The sequence below is a fragment of the Myxine glutinosa genome, chromosome 2, assembly GCF_964187855.1.
Source record: "Myxine glutinosa chromosome 2, kmMyxGlut1.1, whole genome shotgun sequence".
NCBI lineage: Eukaryota > Metazoa > Chordata > Myxini > Myxiniformes > Myxinidae > Myxine > Myxine glutinosa.
Genome location: NC_136262.1, coordinates 112,947,779 through 112,963,860, shown reverse-complemented (window position 1 = coordinate 112,963,860; position 16,082 = coordinate 112,947,779). Strand labels below are relative to the sequence as shown.

Below are 16,082 nucleotides of genomic sequence, written 5' to 3'. Positions count from 1 at the left end.
GTTCGGGCACGGTGAAAGGTGCCAGCGGGGCCTGGGTGTGTCGGTGGACCTTGGCCCGTTGGCAGGCCGTGCAGGCGCTGGTCCAATCGCGGACGTCCCGACGAAGGCCGTGCCAGACGAAACGCGCCGACACCAGCTTCTGGGAAGCTTTCCGGCCCGGGTGGGAAAGGCCGTGGAGGGAGGCGAAGATGCGGCGTTGCCAGGCGACGGGCACGATGGGGCGAGGCTGGCCTTGGGAGACGTCGCAGAGCAGGACAGTGTCCGCGCAGGGGATGTCGGCCAGGCGGAGGCCCGTGTCCGCCGCCCGGAGGGCTTGCACCGTGGTGTCGGTGGTTTGGTCCGCCGCCATAAGCGCAAAATCCACGCCCAGGTGGACCGCGTTCGCGCTGGCCCGGGAAAGACAGTCGGCCACGGCGTTGTTTTTGCCGGCGACGTGCCGGATGTCCGTGGTAAACTCCGACACGGCGGAGAGGTGGCGCTGTTGGCGGGCCGACCATGGCTCCGTGACCTTGGCCATGGCGTAAACCAACGGCTTGTGGTCGACGAACGCCGTGAAAGGACGGCCCTCCAGGAGGTGGCGGAAATGGCGGACGGCCAGGTGTAGACCGAGGAGCTCCCGGTCAAACGTGCTGTATTTGAGCTCGTTCGGCCGGAGCTGCCGGCTGAAAAAAGCGAGTGGCTGCCAAACCCCGTTCACCCATTGCTCATGTACGGCGCCCACCGCGTAGTCGGAGGCATCCGTGGTGAGGGCGATGGGAGCGTTGAGCACCGGGTGAGCGAGCAGTGTTGCGTCGGCGAGGGCCCGCTTTGAGCCTTGGAAGGCCGCGTCCATTGCTGCGGACCAGGCGATGTCGTGCTTGGCCGGCTTGCCCCGGAGGGCTTCGTAGAGGGGCCGCATGAGCTGAGCAGCGCGGGGCACGAAGCGGTGATAAAAATTCACCATTCGCAGGAATTCCTGCAGGGCCTTTATGGTGCGGGGACGCGGGAACGTGGTGATGGCCTCGACCTTGGTTGGCAGCGGCACGGCCCCGTTCTTGGTGATGTGATGGCCCAAAAAATCAACGGCCGTCGTGCCGAAGTGGCATTTGGCCGGGTTGACGATGAGGCCGTGCTCGCTGAGGCGCTCGAACAGTGTTCGGAGGTGGAGGAGGTGCTCGGCCCGGGACGTGCTGGCGACGAGGATGTCGTCCAGGTAAACGAAAAGGAACGGCAGGTCACGCAGCACGCCGTCCATCAAGCGCTGGAACGCCTGAGCCGCGTTCTTGAGACCAAACGGCATCCGCAAGAATTCGAATAAGCCGAACGGCGTGATGACTGCCGTTTTAGGGACGTCGGCCGCCCTGACAGGTACCTGGTGATATCCCCGTATGAGGTCAATTTTTGAAAAAATGACCCGTCCCGCCAGACGGGCGGAGAAGTCTTGGATATGCGGGATCGGGTACCTGTCGGGGGTGGTAGCGTCATTCAGACGGCGGTAGTCGCCACACGGGCGCCATCCACCCCCCGGCTTTGGCACGATGTGCAGTGGCGAGGCCCACGCGCTATCGGAGCGCCGCACGATGCCGAGGTGCTCCAACGCGTCGAATTCGGCCTTCGCTACGGCGAGCTTGGCTGGGTCGAGGCGGCGGGCCCTGGCGTAGACCGGCGGGCCCGTGGTTGGTATGTGGTGCTCGATCCCATGCCGTACTGCGACGGCCGAAAACGTCGGCTGCGTGAGGGCCGGGAACTCCGTGAGCAGGCGAGCAAACTCGTTCGCCGCCGGGACGGTGCATGCCAGCTCGGTCGGCACGGAGCTGCTCAATGTGCATACCAGGGAGCTGAAGGTTTCGGCGTTGATTAAACGACGCCGTTGGACGTCCACCAGCAGTCCGTGTGCGCAGAGGAAGTCGGCGCCTAGCAGAGCCACGGGCACGTTGGCGGTTACAAACGTCCAAGCAAAGCGTTGGCCGCCGAAGCAGAGGGTGACGTTGCGCGGGCCGAAGGTGCGGATAGTCGATCCGTTGGCCGCAACTAAGGAGGGGCCGCAAACCGCGGATTGCCTGTCCTGGTCAGAGGCGGGTATGACGCTCAGTTGGGCGCCGGTGTCGCACAGGAAGCGCCGTCCGGACGCTGTATCCGTGATGAACAGTAAGTTGCCCGTGTGGCCGGCGCTCATGGCTGGTAATGAACGCCGGCCCGGCCGTTTCCCGGCCTGCCGAAGGTGCACGGGGGTCGGCATGTCCGGGCCTTCTGTCCGAACCTGGCATGATAGTAACACCACGCTTGGTCAGGTGGAGGCCTCGGTCGTCGTGCCGGAGGTGGTCGGCTCGGTAGAGCGGCCGCCAATGGCGTCGGCAGTTCGGCCGTCGACCGTGCCGGGTGCTCGGGCGCCCTGGCTGTTGCGTCGGACGGCGGTGGGTCCCATGTCGCCGCTACGATGCGCTGTCCTGCGGCGGAGATCTTGTCGGCTTCTCTGGCAAGGGCCCGGGGATCTGTGATCGTCGTGCTTGCCAGGGCGAGGCGTACCGGGTTAGGCAGCTGACGGAAGAACAGCTCCCGGAACAGGAATGCCGGAGAGTGCTCGCCGAGCAGTGAAAGCATGTAGTCCATGCGCTCGGAAGGGCGCGTGTCGCCGAGCTCAGGCAGATCGAGCAGGCGCCATGCGCGTTCCGCCGATGGGAGGGCGAAAGCATCGAGGAGCAGCTTCTTAATCGCGCCGTATTTGTCAGCGGCTGGCGGGCTTTCGAGGAGGCTCAGGGCGCGGGCCGCAGTAACCGACCCGAGCGCAGCTACCACATGGTGGAAGCGGGTGTCGTCGGCCGTTATGCTTCGCAGGGCGAACAGGGACTCCGCCTGTGCGAACCAAACCGCCGCGTGAGCCCCCCAGAAGGTAGGCAGTTTAAGGGCGACTGCCGTGTCCATGTCGATAGGTCACCAATGAAGGAGCTGGGGCTCCCACGTCGATCAGAAGAATGGACGCGACAAAAAGCTGGAATTCATCTGAGTTGCTTTATTGAAATCAAACACTCAGGCACTCTGAAAAACCGTTTATCTCTCAGCAATATATATCTATTCCGCCAGGGGGTTTGCCCAGGCCCGGCGCCAGGGGGCGTGGCCCAGCGTCCTGGCTGCGGCCTGGCAAGTTGAGGGCGAGCCTGCCCGGGCATGCCCGGGCGTCCCGACCGAGGCCTGGCAAGTTGAGCGCGGGCCTGCCCGGGCGTCCTGGACGAGCCCGGCATGGTGATCGCTCCGCGTCCTTGATAGGTGCAAGGCGATTGTGAAAACTCAGCGGCAGCCGCTACAATGTTTTATTTTTGGTGAATGAATCTGCTGCTACTGAGACCCAGACATTTTGTGGATGGCAAATGCGGGCAACAACAAGATATAGTTAGCCATTTGTGAGAACTGGATCATGCAGGTACACGCCAAGAGTTTACCAAGTTTGAACTTAAGATTTATTTATTTGTTTATTTATTTATTCATTTATTGTCATGACAAATGTGAGCTATACCAGAAACTTCCGGTGTTGCCAAACAGATGGGAAGGACTCTCAGTAGTCTGTATAGTAATGCCAGGAATTAGGACAGATTTGTGTGATCCTGCAATTGGTACCAGCAGTAGTCATTCGTTGATGATGACAGGTGACCCTTCTGTGTTTTCACACTATTCACCCTTGACAACTCATTCTAAATCCCAAATTATGTATAAAAACCTTCATTTATTAAATAAATTGCTCATCCCTTTATTTAGGCAGTGTATGAGCAACAGTCCACTGCCTTCTATCATTCCCGAAAATAAAAATAACCCGGGTTACGTACAAGAAGGAAAAACATGTGTACTGCTTATGTGCATAAATAATACATCGTGGTAATATAGCTCAGATAATTCCAAATGCACTGGCCTGTAGGCTGAAGCCTGAGGCCTATACGTACTGTCGCCTTTGCAAGGCCCGTAACGCATATTGGCTCAAACCTTTCGACACTTGGTGATCCTTTAAACAGTGGCTTTGGTTGTTTTACACTGAATGGAAAGGTGAAAGGGCATGGCAATTGTGAATATGGCACATCTAAAGACATAAGACGTATTCAACTTATGAGACACCAAAATGGCGGACGTATGATTTTCCTGCTGACAATTGTGGGTGGAGTTAGTCCAGCCAATGGGTTTTGCATCGTGAGTTACTGCCTTTTTACTTGAAGGCTTCATACACATGCAGCGTCATTACGTTTTTAATATATAATTAATAACAGGTAATATGATTGGTTCTTCTGATTCTGATGTGTCATACACTGTTACAGAGCATCAGTACTTCAGAAGCAGTTTCTTGGCAAGGGTGGTTTGCCATTGCCTTCCCAGCAGTAGATAGGGCAGGAAGTTGGAATTTGTTCAGCATGCTGGCAATAGCTTGCCTACACTTCGCAAAGGACACTGTGGGATCATTAATGGCCACCAACTAATGCCAGCAGATGGAATGCCCAGCTTAATGTCAACCCAAGGGAAGGCACACACATTGATGAATTACCTTGCATGTGAAACATCAGGATGGCAGTTTATAGCTGGGTCGAGATTCAAACCCAAGCAAGACAGCTTAGAGGCGAATGTGCAGACCACAAGGCCACCCTGCCTATGCTTGGATAAATAATTACATAATGAATGAAATAATTAATCAGTCATGTAATTGGTTGACCATATTTTCAATACAAAAACATTAATAACTAAAATGGCACTCGGTAGAGCGCATACCACCAGGCTGAAGAGTTTACGTTTTGTATCCCATTGATAGACCGGATTCGGATCTTCACCAAAATCTAATAATTCCGTCCTTGCCGCATACCCAACCTGTCCACAAAATTTCATCCAAATCCGTCCTCAACTTTTTGAGAGATCCTGTTCACCAAGAGACAAACAGACAGACAAACAAAAAGTGTATCGTACAGCGCCACCGGGTGGTATCTGGTATGGTAACTCATCTTGTTTAAAGAAAGTTCAAACAACTTAATATGCATCATGGTGATGTTGAAATATGAGTGAGAACAATCACAAAAGTTTCAAAATGTTTCATTTCATGCATTTTAAGCGGAGGTTCAAACCAAAGCATCCAACACTGAACTTCCCAGTAAAGCCGATGTGACCAACACTGAACTTCACAGTGAAGCGGATGCGACAAACACTGAACTTCCCAGTAAAGCTGATGTGACCAACACTGAACTTCCCAGTAAAGCGGATGTGACCAACACTGAACTTCCCAGTAAAACGGATGTGACCAACACTGAACTTCCCAGTAAAGTGGATGCGACAAACACTGAACTTCGCAGTGAAGCGGATGTGACCAACACTGAACTTCCCAGTAAAGTGGATGCGACCAACACTGAACTTCGCAGTGAAGCGGATGTGACCAACACTGAACTTCCCAGTAAAGCGGATGTGACCAACACTGAACTTCACACTAAAGTGCATGTGACCAACACTGAACTTCACAGTGAAGCGGATGTGACCAACACTGAACTTCGCAGTGAAGTGGATGTGACCAAAACTGAACTTCACACTAAAGTGGATGTGACCAACACTGAACTTCGCAGTGAAGCGGATGTGACCAACACTGAACTTCGCAGTGAAGCGGATGTGACCAACACTGAACTTCGCAGTGAAGCGGATGTGACCAACACTGAACTTCACAATGAAGCAGATGTGACCAACACTGAACTTCGCAGTGAAGTGGATGTGACCAACACTTAGCTTTGCGGTGAAGCGGATGTGACCAACACTGAACTTCGCAGTGAAGTGGATGTGACCAACACTGATCTTCACAGTAAAGCAGATGTGACCAACACTGAACTTCGCAGTGAAGCGGATGTGACCAACACTGAACTTTGCGGTGAAGCGGATGTGACCAACACTGAACTTCGCAGTGAAGCGGATGTGACCAACACTGAACTTCGCAGACTGCAGTGAAGCGGATGTGACCAACACTGAGCTTCGCAGACCGCATTGAAGCGGATGTGACCAACACTGAACTTCGCAGTGAAGCGGATGTGATCAACACTGTTCTTCGAAGTGAAGTGGAAGTGATTGCGCAGTAAAGGTTAATTGTGTTACACTCTTGGTTTCATCCAAACCAAAGCTCTGAGCTACCGATACTGACCACCACAAAATGGTCGTGCAACATTGGGAGGTGGTGGTTGGATTTGTCCAAGAAGAGGGCAAAATATCGGTATTTTAAATAGTGTGTTACTCCATGAAGATCTGTATTGAATCTACTTTAATCTAGATGTTCATGGTGATTTTAAAGATTACTGGGATGGATGATAATGTGAAGAACTATCAAGAAAAAATGAAATGAAAATGCAAAATAACCAATCAGCAGCATTTCAACCGCAGAGCGGGAAGTGGCCGCCGTAAATGGAAGATGGACAAACGCATGGACAGGCACTGCGTTTCGCAATATATCGATAACATTATTATTACAAGTTGTACTTGTGTGCTTCCCTCTCTCTCCCCATCTTGTCTCCCGCTCCCTTTATCATATGTTTTATGTGTCAGTTTGTATTTTTGTAATTAATGTTAGCTCTTACACGAGCCTCGATCTTGTATACAAAAAAATAAAGGGCACAACTAGCTTGAACAACAAATGGCCTTAGTGCATTGGAATGAAAGACGATTACAAAGAGAAATACGATTGAAAACTTATCTGTTTCTACATACCTGAGTTGCAAAACCTTTTGAACACCCCTCGTATGTACAACCAAACCAAGACAACAAACGACATCAAGCTAAATCATCATCAAGAACGTGAAGTGGTACACTCGTCCCTACCTCATCACCCTTCTCCCCTGGTGGGCCTTCTTTTCCCGGATGTCCCTGTGGAAAACAAAAATGTCAATTAAACACACATCTCAAAATGATCAGTCACTCCACTTTTCCTAACGTTCTCAATGTTCTGTTAATATTGCTAACTCAATGGAAGAGTATGAAAGGTTACCTTTCCATGAGTTTTGATCCCTAATAAATAAATAAATGTTGGAGCTCGCAAAGAAAAGACTTACAAGTGGTCCATCGGCTCCTGGTAGTCCTTGGATTCCAGCCTTGCCAGGGGGTCCCTGACAAGAGTAGAGAAGAGAGTTTAACAAAAGTCAGAATTAAAAGGTGCAAAAAAACAAGGTGTAACAAAGGCAGGTAAAACAGAGGAGTAACCACTGAAGCGATTCAAAATTGGAAACGTTACCATGTACAGTACCTCCTTAGTGATACCTGTGGATAGCTCCGTTTGTTACATTCTGCACTTCGTAATCCTCAAATCCTTTTATCAATCAACTAATCAACGAGATCAACTGAATGATATTAAAATGTCAATCAAAAACCATCTTTAGTTTCAGATGTGAAGCTGATCATCCTACATAGACCGGCGATCAAATTCCTGAGTTTGCATACTTCCCCCAATTAAGGGATTCCCCCAATTCTTTGGATATATCTAGCTCTCTCCAAAATCTGACAGCACGTAATCCATCTCCGACAGATGTGAAGGCCTGAAACGTCGAGCGACGTCAGGACGCTCACCTGATGATCCAGGTTGGTGAAACTTGTTTGCTAATGGTGGTCCTTAGGCAGGTACATAGGATGTAGGAATTATTTTTAGTGTGCTTTTGAGAGAGGCAGCTTTTTACAATTTCACAATGGAAAACTAGTCACAATGGTGAATTGCTTGTGATTCACAAAGTGATTGTGAAATGATTCACAAAGATGAATTGCTTGTTAAAGTTGACATCTCACTGGCTATTCTCAGAGAGCCTCCTCAGCGCCGACGCGTCTGGCATTTCACTCAGGCCGACTGGCACGGTCTGCAAGCAGCCATCAATCAACTGGACTGGTCTCCCATCTCTAATGCCTCTGACATCAATTATTCCTGGGAATTCTTCCAAAGCAAACTGCTCTCTCTCATGCACAGGTTTATCCCATCTCGTCTTCAGTTGTCTTACCCTTCCTCCCGTCCATGGAACACTGAATCTTGTGGTGAGGCAGTTGCCCTGAAACAACTTGCCTTTGCCTCTTGGAAGGCTAATCCAACTGAAGGCAATCTCAGTTCCTTCCACCAAGCTCGGAACAAGTGTGTTTCTACCCTCAGGAGTGCCAGGAAGCACTATCTCTCCACACTCAAGATTGAACTCTCAAACCTGTCTCCTTCCTCCAAATCCTGGTGGCGTCTGGTCAAATCCGTTTCTGGTGTTTGTTCCCCCTCCATCCCCTCCCTTACCTCAAATGGCTACACAGTTGACACCGCACGTGACAAAGCCGAATGCCTCAACTCTGTGTTTGCCTCAAAATATTGTGTCCCAAACCCATCTCTCTCTGTTTCCACCTTTCCCAGTCGAACCCAACTGCTTCTGGACTCTGTGTCCTTCTCTCCTGACAAGGTGGAGAAGTTCTTATCAAACCTCGACTCTGATTCTGCAACTGGACCAGATGGCATCAGCCCTCGGGTCCTAAAATCCTGCTCTGCTGCTCTATCTCACCCTCTCTCTGTTCTTTTCACCCTCTCTTTTGCTCAAGGTCATCTGCCAGCATCTTGGAAATCAGCAAACATTACCGCTTTACACAAAAAAGGTGCAAAAACAGATCCTTGCAACAACAGACCAATCAGCCTGCTCCCAATTATCAGCAAAGTCATGGAATCCATCATTGCTTCGGCTATCAAATCCTTCCTCTTCTCCAATGGCTTCATCTCTGATCATCAATTTGGATTCAGACCAGGTCATTCTACTCTGGACATGTTGCTTCTGCTGTCTCAACAATGGATGGAGGTCCTCAATGCCAAACAGGAAATCAGAGCTGTCTCCCTTGACATATCACGCACCTTCGATACGGTCTGGCACCCAGCTCTGCTCACCAAACTCACCTCCTATGGTATTCAGGGAAATCTCCACTCATGGCTTGCGGATTTCCTCTCTGGTCATAGGCAACATGTGGCCCTGAATGGATTTCTCGCATCTTCCCTTCCTGTTCTGGCTGGAGTTCCCCAAGGTAGTGTTCTGGGCCCTGTGCTATTTCTGGTCTTCATCAATGATCTCTCCGACTCTCTGGAAAATCCTCTCTATCTCTTTGCTGATGACTCCACTATCTACCGCTCCATTCCTCATCCCTCAGATCGGCAGTCTGCAGCCTCCTCACTCTCTGCAGACCTGGACAAAATCACAGACTGGTCAAACAAGTGGAACATGTCTTTCAATCCTGACAAATCTCACACTCTTACAATGTCTCTCCGAAAGGACCGACTGGAAAACCCTCCCATCTACTTTCTCAACAATCCTCTCCAAGAAGTTCTGTCGCTCAAGCTTTTGGGTCTCACTATCTGCCATGATCTTTCTTGGGAAAACCACATTTCCAAGCTGGCCTCCAAAGCCAGTCGCCGACTGGGCATCCTCCGTCGTGCGAAGTCCTTCCTTGGCACACCTGAGCTCCTCACCACATACAAGGCTTTCATCCGCAGCTCAATGGAATACTGTTCTCCCCTATGGGCTGGTGCTCCTGCCTCACACCTTGCTCGGCTTCACGCTGTTGAGGCCAAAGCTCTCAGAATCATTGGAATCTCCTGTGATGTAGTCAACTCCGAGGGCCTTTCACTCACTCACCGCAGGCAGGTTGGTGGTCTTTCTGTCTTCTACCGACTCCTCTCCGGCCTTGCTCCCCCAGCTCTCTCTGTGCTCTGTCCCCCCAATATTCCTTCAGGTCGCACAAGATCTGCCTGCAACCCTCTTATGGTTAAACTGCCAAAGTCTAGGCTCTCTGCTCACCTTCACTCTTTCATTCCCCTTTTCTCCCGCCTCTGGAACAAACTCCCCCACTCCCTTCAATCCCACTCCTCCCTCCAGGTCTTTAAAACAGCTGTTCACCACCATCTCTTATCTTCCCCCATCGAAAACCTTGATCTTTTCTACCCCCGGTAATTCACCCCAGAGTCCTTGCAGTGTTCATATGTTTTATTCCTCTCCCACCTCCCCCCCAAGTCCTCCCGATGTCCCTGCTCTCAAATGTTGTGTTTGTGTCCTTCCCCCTCTCTCCCCATCTTGTCTGCCGCTCCCCTTGTTTTTTGTGTTTTGTGTGTCGGTTTGTCTTTTTGTGTGATTAATGTTAGCTCTTTCACGAGCCTCGATCTTGTATACAAAAAAAAAAAAAAAAAAAAAATGGTGAAGGCTTGCGTCGTTATATCGTTCTCCACTAGTGGAATACCCGCCCTATGTGTGATCTTATCCCAAGCATGCAACATATTCTTTTGCTAACATACATTCATTTGGGTGGTGTATAGGCAACAGCCCACTGCCTCAATCGCTCCCGAATACAAAATTATAAGGGGTTTCAAAAAGGGGAAGGGAATTCAAAACTTGATGGAATCAAACGAAACTTGTACATGTTACCGTCCTTTACTCAATTTTTGTTGATACCATCCAATGTTGCAAATTTTGTTGTCTCGGTACATTTTGTGTCATGCGAGTGCATCATAAGCTGAAGAAATTCCGAAGGTCCCTCTCTCCCTCCTCACCTTGGTTCCAGGGGCTCCAATAGGACCCTGCTGTCCTGGAAGACCCTGAGAAAAAAAACAAGCTTTTATACTGATGTGCTGAATTCATGAATTATAATTAATTAATTAATTAAGTAATTAATTGAGTAATTAATTAATTAATTATTTAATTTGAATCATGAATTACCTCAGATATAACATGCACATGAACTCGGCCCAATTCCAAATTAATTATCAAAATGTTACTGTAAGGCGAATTACTTCCCGCTAACAACATACTCCTAGATTCAGATAACAACATACTCCTAGATTCAGATAACAACATACTCCTAGATTCAGATAACAACATACTCCTAGATTCAGATAACAACATACTCCTAGATTCAGATAACAACATACTCCTAGCTTCAGATAACAACATACTCCTAGCTTCAGATAACAACATACTCCCAGATCACACAAACCACTTGAGGAAGGCATGTGGACGTCAGTACCGGAGATTCAATGGACTATTTGTAAGTCTGTCATCATGTGCACTCCCTCATAAGAGACCCAACCTGGGGTGTGTTCCATTACCAAGCGGCTTACTATCACTTGCCAAGCCAGCCGTTCCGTATCAACCGTTCCGTTTGAGTGCTTGCTTGAATGCTTAATCCACTGGGCGAGCGCTCTAGAACTTTATCGGCAATTACTAATGCTTGCTACACCAACCGTTCCACACCAACCGCTCACCAGGCCTCTTGTCAAGCGGTATGGAACTCACCCACTTAAGTTAGCAAAATGGCCGCTGTAGTCGGATTCTAAATGATTGGTGGCTATTTCCTCAATTAGTCACAGTGGACGATATAGAAACGTGCATTTCATACTTTTATTATTACTTCTACTTTTCATACAAATTCTTTAAAATCTACAAACTTGCAAAACCGCAATGCACAGGTGGGGGGCTCTCCCTTCTGACTAACCACCTATTTACATTGTATTTTCATGTAATAATCTCTGTAGCTGTTGCTATGACAATCAATTACTTCTACAATCAATTCGATACAATCAATATGACAATCAATTAATCAGTGTTGCTATGACAATCAATTCGTTTGGGGAAGCTGTCACAAGAGGATCGAGTAAAACTGAAAACGACGGCCTGGACAGAATTTGCTCGGGTACCACAATAGCATTGTTACCATGGATACCGCCATTTTGTTAAGCGGTGGTGGTGCCAAGTGCTCTGATTAGTTTGAGTGTTTCCTTGAGTGCTTTGAATCAGGCAAGCCGCTTGCTAACGGAACACATCCCTGGTTATTGGGTTTTTGAATGAGTATGTAAAACTACATGCCGACAACATTATCTACTATATAAGAGAGCCGTTCGGTCTGTCTTATTGTCTGTGTGTGTGCATTTTTCTCAGAGATGGCTAAAGGGATCTTTGTCAAACTTTCAGAAGTTCACCAGTGAGTGCTTGGGAGTGTTTTAGGCCAAAAAAAATTGTTTTGAAAAAAAGAAGTTCGTTTTTTTGGATTTATAAAAAATCTCTCTATGGTTGCTAAAGCCTTTTTGATTAATGACAGTTATAATTATATACAAGTACACATTCACATAAATAAATACTAAACACAGACATTTGAACATAAAAATCAAAACAATTCCGGAAGTGTACGAAGTTGGTAGTAAAGCTTCTTCTTCCTGAACGTCATCATGCTTAACTCAGAAACGTGATCAACGGCACATTCACCAACATATATTCAAGAAAAAGGTGAAATGATGATTTGATATTTGTGATGGATTCTGATTTGGATGTAATTGCTTTTACATTGTATTTGCCCTCATTTCAAATATGTTAATGTTTCTTTTTCACTTGAGCAACGCCGGGTACTCCAGCTATGGATGCTTATATACTTTACTCGGGGTACAAATACAAATAAAACTTTGTCTGGGGGGGTAACATAGGCTATGTGGCTTCCCCCCTGATCAGTAACCACAGCCTCATTCGGGGGTGTGGGGGACCTGGAGAGGAGCGTAAATTCTCTATGTAAATGTGTACGGTGTAGCGCCACCAGGTGATGGTGGCAGATGGAATCACAATTTCCTTTTTTACCTGGGCAACACTGAGGTTAAAGCAGTCTTTGCACAGGTAAATTTTTCCTCTTTCCCTTCCCTCCTCCCACAAAATGGAGGAGCCTGTCAAAGCCCCCAACCCCCCCACCTCCCCCAAAAAATGTATATGTCGTACATCTTTTCCCTTCCACTCCCTTCCCCACCCCACCCCCTTCCACTCACCCCACTCCCTTCCTCAACCCTCCCTCTCCAGTCTCCCCCCTTCACCCTAACAACGCCGGGTACTCCTGCTAGTATTTTATATTTAAAGACACATACAACATTGCATCATTAATATCCCCAAGGAAATGCCCAACATTTTCATCTGAGAATGCAGTGTCACATCACCGTCACATGACAGCATCGCGATGAGGTCTGGGTCCAGATCTCCTTGAATTGGAACCGCGTTTTAATAACACTCTCAGATATGAAAACTGATGAGAAATCCATCAAACTCTCACCTGATGTCCCGGAAGTCCCTGCTGTCCTGCTGGCCCTGCCTCTCCTCCAATCCCCTGGCCAAGAAAAGCACAGAACATACAGAAATGAAAGATATTATATTAGATTCATCATTCGGTTGAGAGAATATTTCTTTGATGGGAAGACAGAATTAATTAATTAGTGATGTCAATGAATTAAATGACAAGGGAAGAAGTGAAGGAAATGGAATCATGAGCCAAATAAATGATCCAACGGATATGAATGAAAAAATAAAGGGTTTATTTACCATATTTCCTTTAGGTCCAGCCAATCCATCAATTCCATGAGATCCCTAGATCAAAATAAATTGAAATAAGCACAATAAGAACAAAATCCAAAACAAACCATCCACATCATTCCTGTTGTCAACCTTTAGCACCGGTTAATTTACTTGAAACTCCTGGCCCGAACAACCTTCCGAGACCTGTTTTAGCCTGAGCACACCTCAAAGCCACCGCTTTACAGTCGGGCGTCACCTTTGTGACGACTACAGACAAATCTCTCTTACAGCATCTCCGCTTGTAAAGGTGCACAAAGTGTTCATCCACAGTATCATGAAGAATGCTTTATCCTCCATGGGCAGGTTCTACATCTCCCGTCTCGTATCTCTGGATGCGATGGAGTCCAAAGCTCTCGGAGGTATTGGTGCATATGGAAGAGGAGGTGGAAGTGCAAGGTGTGCATCCCTCCCACCATAGGTTGGTTGTCTCACAGTCCTCTACTGCCTCCTATCTCAACTCTCTCCCCACTTCCTTCTCAGTAGTTTGTTCCTCACCAACCCCTCCTGGTCACATGTTACTCCTCTAGCAATCCACACCTTGCCCCCATTCCCAAATCTAGGCTTACTGCTCACCCCCACTCTTTTGTCCCTGCTAGTCTCACAACAATGGAACAATTTACCCAAGGGCAAGCCACATTTCAAAGTTGACCTCCAAAGCCAGTCTCTCACTGGGAATCCTCCATCATACTAAGTCCTTCCTAGGCACACCTGAACTCATGTCCACCTACAAGGTCTTCGTCCACAGCTTGATGGTGTACTGCTCTCCACTTTGGGTTGGCTCGCCTGCCTCACGTTTTGGTCAGCATGACGCCGTGGAAACCAAGGCCTTCAAGATGATTGGAATCTCTCGCGATTAAGCTGAGTCTATGAGTCTATCACCTCATCATCGCAGACGTCGCTGATCTCTCTGGCTTCTACCGATTCCTTTCTGGTCTTGCACTCTCTACTCTTTCTGTGTTTTATCCCCCCTAAATTTCTGCAGGACGCACACGGTCCACCATAAACCCCATTCTGGTTAAACTACATATATCCAGGATCACTTGTCATCTCCACTCATTCGTTCCTCTTTCTCTCACCTGTGGAACCAACTTCCACATCCTCTTCAATCTCATTCTTCACTCCAGGTCTTCAAGACAGCTGTTCACCACCATCGCAGATCATCCCCAATCCAAAACCATGATCTTTTCTCCCCTCATTAACCCCATCCAAATCCCAACTCCTTCCAATTTTCCAGTTTTTCCGATTTTGAGAGATCGCTTCTGTATCAATTTTGTCCACTCTGTGCCCCCTCATTCCTCCCTAATCCTGAATTTGTCCACGTCTCACTCTGTTTTGTCTAAATCTCCCTCTGTTTTGTCTAAATCTCCCTCTGTTTTGTCTAAATCTCCCTCTGTTTTGTCTAAATCTCCCTCTGTTTAGTCCAAATCTCCCTCTGTTTTGTCCAAATCTCCCTCTGTTTAGTCCAAGTCTCCCTCTGTTTTGTCCAAATCTCCCTCTGTTTTGTCCAAGTCTCCCTCTGTTTTGTCCAAATCTCCCTCTGTTTTGTCTAAATCTCCCTCTGTCTTGTCTAAATCTCCCTCTGTTTTGTCTAAATCTCCCTCTGTTTCGTCCAAGTCTCCCTCTGTTTAGTCCAAATCTCCCTCTGTTTTGTCCAAATCTCCCTCTGTTTAGTCCAAGTCTCCCTCTGTTTTGTCCAAATCTCCCTCTGTTTTGTCCAAATCTTCCTCTGTTTAGTCCAAATTCCCTCTGTTTTGTCCAAATCTCCCTCTGTTTAGTCCAAATCTCCCTCTGTTTTGTCCAAAATCTCCCTCTGTTTAGTCCAAGTCTCCCTCTGTTTTGTCCAAATCTCCCTCTGTTTTGTCCAAGTCTCCCTCTGTTTTGTCCAAATCTCCCTCTGTGTTGTCCAAGTCTCCCTCTGTCTTGTCCAAATCTCCCTCTGTTTTGTCTAAATCTCCCTCTGTCTTGTCTAAATCTCCCTCTGTTTTGTCTAAATCTCCCTCTGTTTCGTCCAAGTCTCCCTCTGTTTAGTGCAAGTCTCCCTCTGTTTTGTCCAAATCTCCCTCTGTTTAGTCCAAGTCTCCCTCTGTTTTGTCCAAATCTCCCTCTGTTTTGTCCAAGTCTCCCTCTGTTTTGTCCAAATCTCCCTCTGTTTTGTCTAAATCTCCCTCTGTCTTGTCTAAATCTCCCTCTGTTTTGTCTAAATCTCCCTCTGTTTTGTCTAAATCTCCCTCTGTTTCGTCCAAGTCTCCCTCTGTTTAGTGCAAGTCTCCCTCTGTTTTGTCCAAATCTCCCTCTGTTTAGTCCAAGTCTCCCTCTGTTTTGTCCAAATCTCCCTCTGTTTAGTCCAAGTCTCCCTCTGTTTTGTCCAAATCTCCCTCTGTTTTGTCCAAATCTCCCTCTGTGTTGTCCAAGTCTCCCTCTGTTTTGTCCAAATCTCCCTCTGTTTTGTCTAAATCTCCCTCTGTCTTGTCTAAATCTCCCTCTGTTTTGTCTAAATCTCCCTCTGTTTCGTCCAAGTCTCCCTCTGTTTAGTCCAAGTCTCCCTCTGTTTTGTCCAAATCTCCCTCTGTTTAGTCCAAGTCTCCCTCTGTTTTGTCCAAATCTCCCTCTGTTTAGTCCAAGTCTCCCTCTGTTTTGTCCAAATCTCCCTCTGTCTTGTCTAAATCTCCCTCTGTTTTGTCTAAATCTCCCTCTGTTTCGTCCAAGTCTCCCTCTGTTTAGTGCAAGTCTCCCTCTGTTTTG

The 16,082-nt window shown here is 48.1% G+C and overlaps 1 protein-coding gene across 2 annotated transcripts in view; it reads right to left on the bottom strand.

Moving 5' to 3' along the window:
- LOC137421405 (uncharacterized) overlaps window positions 1–16,082 on the bottom strand; it is a 243,643-nt gene that overhangs the window by 70,654 nt on the left and 156,907 nt on the right. For both annotated transcript variants that reach the window (XM_068107435.2, XM_068107436.2), the window contains 5 exons: window positions 13,308–13,352; window positions 13,042–13,095; window positions 10,511–10,555; window positions 7,023–7,076; window positions 6,793–6,837 (listed from right to left, as the gene is read on the bottom strand). In XM_068107435.2, the coding sequence (XP_067963536.2) occupies window positions 6,793–6,837; window positions 7,023–7,076; window positions 10,511–10,555; window positions 13,042–13,095; window positions 13,308–13,352 (243 nt within the window). The remainder of the gene's footprint in view (window positions 1–6,792; window positions 6,838–7,022; window positions 7,077–10,510; window positions 10,556–13,041; window positions 13,096–13,307; window positions 13,353–16,082) is intronic.